A 9,937-nucleotide genomic window follows, 5' to 3' on the forward strand; every position below is an offset into this window, starting at 1 on the left:
ATGGGCCCCATGTCAGAATTTGAACGTATTGATGCCTTGATGGCTCAAATAGCAAATAGACGGGCAGGTGGGATGAGAATTTTTAATTATTTTTTTTTGACAAAAATACGTCGTTTTTATTTGATTTAATTTCTTTTTCTGCCTCTCATTTTTATGTGATCAAATCAAAGAAAGTAAAAGAAGATCGCAAACTTTGCAAAAAAAATAAGAGGAAGAACGACCCAATTACAAAAATTCAAAGAAAAATTAGCTTCTTTAACTTCTGGTCAACTATTTTCCATTTTTGTTTGTTGTAAAGAAGTTCATTAATTTGATTTTCTCACAAAATCTGAGCTGGGTTTTTAAGAATTCGATCAAAAATCCCAACAAATTGATTTGTTTTTGTTTTTGTTTTTTTTTTTTTTTTTTTTTGTTTTTTTTGGAAATTTGTGGTTGTTAAGGGTGTTGGATTGAATAATTAGAGAAGAAGCTGAAAGTTAATCTGGGGTTTGTGTATTTTAGAGGATCATGATACATGGTCAATCAAAATCGTTGTTGTTTTGATTATTATTGTGATTGTTGTTGTTTTGGGAAGCAATGTATAGCAGTAATTTGAAGGGGGTGATATTGGCATGTGTGTCAAGTGCCTTCATTGGGTCTAGTTTCATCATCAAGAAGAAGGGTCTTAAGCGGGCCGGTGTGGCGGGCCCTCGGGCTGGTGATTTTCTCTCCTGTGTGATTAAATTGGTCAATTTGATGAATACCCTTTTCAGCAATTAACCTAATTTTGCCTAAAATGTGTGTTAATCATGTTTTGTTTGATTAATTTTAGGGAATGGTGGGTATGGCTACTTGATGGAGCCCCTTTGGTGGGTGGGAATGGGCACTAGTAAGCCACTCTTCCTTTATATTTTTATTGTTCAATGTTGTTAATTTGTGGGGGCGTTCCCTACTCAGCGACGCGCTGCACTTCCTAGACCCGGGTGTAGTGATAAGTATGCAAGGGTTGCTAGGTCGTCGCCCAGAAGCGACGCGCCACATTGCCCGAGTGTGGTGTCAAATGAGCAAGGGCGTGCCATTGGGGCGTTCCCTACTGAGCGACGCGCTGCACTTCCCAGACCCGGGTGCAGTGATAAGTATGTAAGGGTTGCTAGGTCGTCGCCCAGAAGCGACGCGCCATATTGCCCAATTGTGGTGTCAAATAATCAAGGACTTGGAGTTGGGATCAGGAGGGAGCGTGGGAGAAAAGAATTTAGTTTGCGGATTGGTTCTTGGAATGTGGGGTCTCTTACGGGAAAATCAGCAGAATTGGTAGAAGTAATGAAAAGACGACGCGTGAACATCATGTGCCTCCAAGAGACAAGATGGACAGGAGAAGGAGCTCGAGGCTTGGTTTTGGGGTATAAGGTATGGTATGTTGGGCAAGAAACGAGCCACAGAACAAGGAATGGTGGAGCTAGGAACGGAGTTGGTGTGGTTCTCGATGAGAGGTTGGCAAAAGAGGTGATCGAGGTCTATCGGAAGAACGATAGGTTGATAAGGCTGAAGTTGCTATGTGGCAAGGAGATTGTGAATGTTATCAGTGCTTATGCTCCCCAAGTGGGTTTAGATGCAGAAGAGAAACGACAATTTTGGGAGGACCTAGACGAGGTGGTGCAGGGTGTCCACCACTCAGAGAAGTTATATATTGGAGGGGATCTAAATGGGCACGTTGGGGCGAGCCGAGATGGCTATGAGTGTGTCCATGGAGGCTTTGGGTATGGGCAGAGGGACGCCGGTGGTGAAGCTATTATGGATTTTGCCCAATCATATGATTTAATTTTGGCTAATACTTGGTTTAAGAAGAGGGATTCACACTTGATAACTTTTCGGAATGGAGCAAATGCAACTCAAATAGACTTCCTGCTCACAAGGAGCATAGATAGACAAAGTTGCATAAACTGTAAGGTTATCCCAGGGGAGAGTGTGGTCACCCAACACCGGCTATTGGTAATGACTATTCGTCTGAAAGAGAAGGCGAAAAAAAAAGTTAGACAAGAAGAACCAAGGATAAGATGGTGGACCCTAAGGGATGCAAAAGCTAAGGTTTTTACAGAAAAGGTAATTGAAGAAGCGGATTGGGATGGAGAGGTGGATCCGGACATGACCTGGTTACGAATGAAGAACTGTTTCCTAAGAGTGGCCAAAGAGGTCTTAGGGGAAGTAAGGGGAAGAACTTCGGTACAGAGAGATACTTCGTGGTGGAATGAAGAGGTGAAAGCAGTAATTAAGCAAAAAAGGGAATGCTATCAAGCCTTAGGAAAATGTAGGAGTGATGAAACCTTTGCAGCGTATAAGGAGGCTAAGAGTAAGGCAAAGGCAGCTGTTCGCCAAGCAAAAGAAAAGGCATATCAGGAGGTTTATGAAAAGCTTGATTCCAAGGAGGGAGAAAGGATCATTTATAAGATGGCAAAGAGAAGACAAGAGGCAAGGAAGGATATTGGCATGGTGAAGTGTGTCAAAGATAAGAACCAAATGGTCCTAGTGCAAGAGGAGGGCATCAAGGACAGGTGGAAGGGGTACTTCGATGAATTATTTAATGGAAGTAATGGAGTTGTGATAGGAGATACCTCTATGAGTGATGAAGAAATCAACATGGAGTATGTGCGAAGGATTAGGAGAGTAGAGGTGGAGATTGCACTGAGGAAGATGAAACCTAAGAAGGCGGTTGGCCCTGATGGGGTACCGATAGAGGTGTGGAGGTGTTTGGGTAAGATTGGTATTGATTGGTTAACAAACCTTTTCAACAAGATATGGACGGCTACAAGGATCCCACAAGATTGGAGGAAGAGCACCTTGGTCCCGGTTTATAAAAACAAAGGAGACGCTCAAGATTGTTCTAACTATCGAGGAATTAAGCTTATGAGCCATACTATGAAGTTGTGGGAAAGGGTGATTGAACAAAGGTTGAGGGCATGCACAAGCATTTCAGATAACCAATTTGGTTTTATGCCTGGGAGATCTACTATGGAGGCAATCCATTTGATAAGACAAATGATGGAGTTTTATAGGGTAAAGAAGAAAGATCTTCATATGGTCTTTATTGATTTAGAGAAGGCATATGACAAGGTGCCAAGAGAGATACTTTGGTGGGCAATGTTGAAGAAAGGTATCCCACGAAGGTATGTAGACCTAGTTAAGGATATGTATCGGGATGTGTCAACAAATGTGAGGACATGCGGAGGGTTGACAAAAGATTTCCCTATTACAATCGGATTGCATCAAGGGTCTGCATTAAGCCCTTTTCTTTTTGCAACGGTTCTAGACGAATTAACTAGACCAATTCAAGATGAGGTTCCATGGTGTATGCTGTTCGCAGATGATATCGTTTTGGTGGATGAGACTAAGGATGGGGTTAATGTCAAGTTGGAGCAATGGAGGCAAAGGTTGGAATCTAGAGGGTTTAAGCTAAGTCGGAGTAAGACTGAATATTTGGTATGTCGTTTTGGCACTCAGAGGGGGACAAGCAATGAAGTGGTGAGTTTGGATGGAAAGGATTTGACCATGAGTGAATGTTTTAAGTACCTAGGGTCGATCATCCAGAAGAATGGTGACATTGATCAAGACGTGACCCACAGGATTAAGTCAGGGTGGCTTAAATGGAGAGCGGCCACGGGAGTGCTATGCGACCGCAGCATTCCCTTAAAGTTGAAGGGAAAATTCTACAGGACTGCCATAAGACCAGTGTTGCTCTATGGTACAGAATGTTGGGCTTCTAAGAAAGAGCATATTAAAAAGATGGAGGTTACGGAAATGCGCATGTTAAGGTGGATGTGTGGAAACACTTTAAGAGATAGAATCAGAAATGAGGTTATTCGCAAGAAAGTAGGTGTGGCGGGCATTGTAGATAAATTAAGGGAAAATCGTCTGCGTTGGTTTGGACATGTAAGACGGAGACCCGAGGGTGCACCGGTGCGAAGAGTGGAAGAGTGGGACCATGGAGGGATTAAACGAGGAAGAGGGAGACCAAAGATGACTTGGTTGGAAGGAGTGAGGAAGGATATGAAGTGCATGGATTTACGTGAGGATGAAGTTTTGGATCGTAAGGGATGGAGGAGAAAGATTTATGTTGATGACTACACGGAATAATCAAATTTGGTTCATGTTAGCCGACCCCACTTTTGGGATTAAGGCTTTGATTGATTGATTGAATGTTGTTAATTTGTCCAATTTCATTTTGTGCTGTTGAATTTATTGAAAATGACATTTTAAAGGTGGTATGATGATGGCATTGTTGAACACAAGCTACCAATTTTGGGTTCTTTATTGTATGGAACTATGGTATGGATTGTTTCCAGTGCGTTTTCATTTGTCGGCATAAATAGTACATTGTTATCATGTGATTCATGTCACATTGATTATAGAATGGAATTGATTGTTATGTTGTTCGATTATGTGCATTTAATAATTTTGGCGCTAAGTTTAAGTTCTAGAGTTTTTTGCAACTTCGAATTGCAAGTAATCACTTATAGTTCCTATATTATAAACTAAAAAAAAAAAACCCATTTGGTTATGCTGTTCAATTTTTTGTAATTTAATTATAATGCTGTGGTGATTATTGTGTTTGTTTCCACAAACCAAATTCAATTGATTTTGTGTTTAGGAGTGTTCATTGGGGAAAATTGGTGATTGTGGAGAAATAACCAATCTGCAGATGGCTTTTTGTTTTGTTTCCCAAGTTTCAATGTACTCATTTCTGCATTTTGGGGTTTTATATTTGGGCAGTGATTGTTGGAGAAATTGCTAATTTTGTTGCTTACATTTATGCACCCGCTGTGCTGGTGACACCACTTGGTGCATTGAGTATAATTGTTAGGTAAGTTTGAGCTGAATGTGCTGGTAATTCATCTGTTTTTCTATCCATTGCAATACAATTGTGTTTGAACTATTGCAACTGATTTTGGGAATTGGCTCAGTGCGGTGTTAGCCCATTGTATGTTAGACGAAAAACTGCAGAAGATGGGGATGCTTGGGTGTCTTCTCTGCATAGTAGGCTCTGTTGTCATTGTGCTTCATGCACCAGGGGAACGTTCAATGGATTCTGTTGATGAGATATGGGCATTAGCTATTCAACCAGGTCTGTTCATATATTCAAACATCCACATTTATGATCTTTAGAGCGTCATGATTAATTTTTGCTTATAATTGTCCATGCAGCATTTTTGTTATATACAGCATCAGTTGTAGCCGTGGCATTGGTACTGATCATGTATTGTGCTCCTCGATATGGTCAAACCAATATATTGATTTATATAGGCATATGTTCGATTATTGGATCTCTGACCGTAAGTATACTGCTTTGTAGTGTGTAACTTTGGTGTTTGTTCGCTAAATCTATTTTACTATATCTAAGTTCTTCAGTTCATATTATTTCGTGTACTTTGCAGGTAATGAGTGTGAAGGCCATTGGTATTGCAATAAAACTTACTTTGGATGGAGCTAATCAATTCAAATACTTACATGCATGGATTTTTGCGATGGTTTCAGTTACGTGTATCATTATACAGTTAAATTATCTCAACATGGTAGGCATTCCTTCAAAATCTGTAGAAATTTTATGAAGCATCTTCCTATTTAGTTATTTAGTTTCTGTGAGCACCTGGCCTCCTCCAAGAAAAGGAGAGCCATTGTTTGCATTTATGTGGTATTTTTGAATGTAATTAAAATCCCCCTACATTGTTACAAAAAAGCTCTATCCCTCACCCTGAACTTGATACATCGTTCAAAGGAAAAAATGGGGATGGGGGAGTGCCTAACACTGCAGCCGTATGCCTTCTGGCAAAGGAATCTGAATATCTTTCCTTCTTTTCAATACCTTCTTTCTTTGAAATTGGCATTTTAGTCATCCCTTAAGTTAACCCAAGTTGATTGCATCTTATTGGATTCTCTGTATCCTCCCTTCCCCTCAACCTTTGGGTGAAATCGAAAGATAATTGATACTTTGTGGCTTTGTGCTAGAGACCCCCTTCCCATAATGATTATTCAGAAAGTGAAGATGTACATCTTGCTTAGAAATGTAGAATGCTATGTGGAACCTAGGACTCCCCTATAGGAAATCTATGTGTTCAAGCAAAAATTTACCCACCACCGAGTTTTTTCAAGCAAAAATAGGCGTGAGAGAGATATGTGGTCATGGATAAATCTATGTGTTCAAGCAAAAACGTGCCCACGACCAAGTTTTTTCATGCAAAAATTTGCCCGGCCACATATCTCTCTCATGCTGTATTTATCCATGACCATGTACTTGAAAAATCCATCTTTCCCATATTTACATGGAGTCGTGTGTTGAACCTGTTGATATTGATGCTGAGTTGTGAGTAGCTGCAAAAGGATGCTTTTTTTTTTTTTTTTTTTTTTTTTTTGTTTAAATAATGGGGAAATGATAGTACTAGCTTGATTTTGTAAATATTTTTGATGAGTTCAGTTGTGTTTTTCCGTACTGAAATCCTGCTAGTGTAGATTTCTAGAAACATCAAAGTATCAAACATTTTTGTGCTCTGCAGATCCACTACTATCTTGAAATCCCGTGTTTACTACAGTAACAGATGTAGAACAGTCGTATACTATGATTGTTATTTCATTCAAATGTCACTAACTCATTTTAGAACCTGGCACACTTCAGACAGCCAATACCTATTCATCGTTAATCTGATTTCCATTGGAAATGATTACAGGCACTTGATACATTCAATACGGCATTGGTCTCTCCTATCTATTATGCACTGTTCACATCATTTACGATTCTTGCTAGTGCAATTATGTTCCAGGTATGTCCTTTGTACTTTCATTAGCCTATATTTAATACATGCAGACTTGCTTGTTCAAAGATGCATCGATTATATCATGTCATACTTAATTTGGCTCCGATCTATAGGATTATTATGGTCAAAGTATAAGCAGCATTGCATCCGAGCTTTGTGGATTTATCACTGTGCTATCAGGAACTGCAATCTTACATAGTACAAGAGAGCCTGATCAACCTTTCATTACAGGTATGGTTTTTCTGTTTTATTTGATGTTGGTGTTTAATTATATTGTATGAGTGCTGAAAACTTGTATGATAACCAATTGAAGTGTAAGAAACAAAGTGTTTATATTTTATTTCTATGCTACTTATCAATATAGGAGGAATAACGGTATTTCAGCTGTAGTCTGTAGAGTACATGAAAGTTTATAATAAGGCATTTTGTCTTGGAACTTGATCCTTATAATATTGTTTGAGAAAGTATGTAACTATAAAACCATTGACAGCCGATATTTATGAACTCGGAAGACTTCTGTGCACCTGAGTTCTGAGGTCAGTATCATATGAAAAGTGGTGCAGAAACCGTAGTGCTAACAGTACATATTTCAAAAGTGTATCAAATCTACTGAAAGTGTTATTAAAAACTACTTTATAGCTATTTCCTGTGCAGGTACATCATTTTCGTTCATGAGAGAAACTTTGTAATTTTCTCCATATTGGTGGCTTAGTTATGAACTTAATGTCTATGTGCTCTCAGTTTTGTGTGCCCACTTTACTTTAAGTGCAATGGGTAATTTGTTTCAAGATAATGGGAAGTTGTTCGATAACATTAATTAATTATTGGTTAAATTTATAGTTCTGCCAAACGTAGTTTGTTGGTTACACCAGAATATTCAATTGCTGACTGTTCTTGGTTAAATTGTGAAGCTAAGGGTTCCTTATTAATGAAACATAAGGTATTTATTCCAGAATATTTTGTTTAAATGATTCTTCAGTGTATCTTTGCCTTGGAACAGAACATTTAATATGTTTTCAAGTGTTCTTCCATGACCATTGAAGAGTCACTTATCCTTCATCTCTATCATTAAGCTTATATGAAAGTAAAATGAGTTTTACAATGGACCAGGGTTAGTTGACACTAATGTAACATTTGCATTGTCCCTAAAAGCAATGTGTCAAATAATTAGTACCATAATAATACATGAGCATAGTGTCGAGGTTTCATCACAGTATATAATTTCATCCAAGCTGTAGTGCTGTACTATTGTCTCAGGCCTCAGAATATCTTGGTTCATAGAAGAGTGAGCAATGCAAACTTCATAGGGACCTATTAGAAAAATGTCTCACCTTTCCACTCCCATTTATATTCGTTTATAATTTCTCTTGAAGGAAATAAACTAAAGGAAAACTAATTTGCTAATGTTCCTTGAAAAAATGTATTCCATGAAGTCATTTTTCATTAAAAATGTTTTTCGTCAAACCAAACAGAGCCTTAGTGAGTCGTGTGATCCATATATGTTCAATAGTGTTGGGAATGGGTGTATTTTTTCTTGGAATAATATGCTCAAATTCTGGCTACTACACTCTAGCCAGCTGCTTTAGTTGAGTGATATCAAATTTGTGAACATGTATACTTTCAAAGTCCAGTTTTGACTGTTACAGTATGAGCTGAATAGTTAATTGTAATTTTTCTTCCCTTCTTTAAAGTTCGAGGCTCTGTAATACCGTGTTAAAGTGATACATGGGGTATCCATGAATGAAAGAGAGGGACTACACTCAAATTATGAATACAGTTATATATGGGTATCCATCTTCCGTAAGATAAAAGCATGGGAGTCTATTTGAGTTTGACTTGGGTAGTCAATTTCTTATCTGCCTTTTGTCTAACTTGTTAGTTTCTCTCTTTTCCTTTTGATGCTCAATCTGCCCATGGCCTCGGCTTATAACTGAGATGATGTAGTCACATTATTTTCCTCTTACCCAAAACTGAATAGAAAACTGAAAACTCAAATGCATATGTTGATGTAATTAGTTGTTAGTTTCCTACTCTAAAGAATTAAATATAATTGCATATACCTTTTTGATTTGTTTTTCCCTACCCCTGCGACATTTCTCTTGTGCATCAATATAGCTCTTTTATGAAAACAATAAGGCTTTTGTCATCCCAAGAATCGATGAACTTGAAGAATAAATTATTTCTGTACAACAGTAATGTTAAACATAATTTAGGCCTTTTACAAAACTGGATATAGTGACTGATGAAATTCATTGACACAATTTGACTCGGTAGATTTGGTCCCTATATCAGTTATTTGTTTAATGTTTCTTGATATTCTAGTAATGCGGTATAATCTTCCCTTCACTTCCTTATCGTCACTACTTAACACCTTGATTTTTACTGTATCAGATTTATATACACCACTCTCTCCAAAAGTATCATGGCATCTGCAAAGTAATGGAGAGCTCTGGAAGCAAAGGGATGAAGATGATCCACCTTCTAACTGTATCTCAATCATCCGGCAAGATTACTTCAATTAGGTTGAATTTTGTTGAAAAAAGTATTGCATTTATGGGTTGTCCCACCACCCCTCAGAGATGCAGCTTCCCTGTACAGGAAGCATAACGCGTGATTTTGGAGAACCTCCGACGAGGCATGTAATGCAGTTTGATCATATACATGCTTGTGCCAGTTGTATAAGGTGCAGGGCTATACATATTGGTTTGAGCTCAAATTTTTTCACAAGCTGCACTTCTCGGCGGGTCAATGTATTCTCTCTTGTGCAAATAGCTCACTAACTAATTACTTATACTGTTTAATCACGGCTTGTCCACCAATTTAGCATTAGTCCATGGTGGTATGCCCTTGTAAAATTTGACTGTGCTATATTTTGGGGGTAGAAGCAAATTTTACCCCTTTATTCTTTCCACAAACCGTTTTCGGTGCATATTGTACTTAAAGTAACACAACCAAATTTTTTAGCGTAGTAGATAATCAATTTGATATGAAGAACTTCATTCGATGAATTTGGACAATTTTCCATGGTACCTTGACTTTCAATTTAATTACTCGTTTCGACTAAATAATCACACTTGCTTTTAAAACATCAATCCACCAATATTTTAACAAGCATCACTTCGCACCACCAAAGTCAAGGTCTCACATACTCTATTTTT

The 9,937-nt window shown here is 38.2% G+C and overlaps 1 protein-coding gene across 1 annotated transcript; it reads left to right on the plus strand.

Annotated features, from left to right (window-relative positions):
* Positions 1-9,787, plus strand: LOC145604487 (putative magnesium transporter NIPA6). Its single transcript, XM_081660370.1, has 9 exons — positions 1-697; positions 812-868; positions 4,744-4,834; positions 4,935-5,095; positions 5,176-5,303; positions 5,406-5,543; positions 6,693-6,785; positions 6,893-7,010; positions 9,171-9,787. The coding sequence occupies exons 1-9, from the start codon at positions 577-579 to the stop codon at positions 9,299-9,301; spliced, it is 1,038 nt and encodes a 345-aa protein (XP_081516496.1). The 5' UTR covers positions 1-576; the 3' UTR covers positions 9,302-9,787.
* The last annotated feature ends 150 nt before the right edge of the window (positions 9,788-9,937 follow it).

Source organism: Chenopodium album, chromosome 22 (assembly GCF_948465745.1).
Source record: "Chenopodium album chromosome 22, dcCheAlbu1.1, whole genome shotgun sequence".
Lineage (NCBI taxonomy): Eukaryota > Viridiplantae > Streptophyta > Magnoliopsida > Caryophyllales > Amaranthaceae > Chenopodium > Chenopodium album.

Bases quoted from the DNA above. Each gene is read 5' to 3' on its own strand.
- LOC145604487 (XM_081660370.1), top strand. From the start codon at position 577: ATGTATAGCAGTAATTTGAAGGGGGTGATATTGGCATGTGTGTCAAGT. The intron at 869-4,743 runs GTAAGCCACTCT...ATATTTGGGCAG, and splicing joins GTGGGTGGGAATGGGCACTA to TGATTGTTGGAGAAATTGCT. The intron at 7,011-9,170 runs GTATGGTTTTTC...TTACTGTATCAG, and splicing joins TGATCAACCTTTCATTACAG to ATTTATATACACCACTCTCT.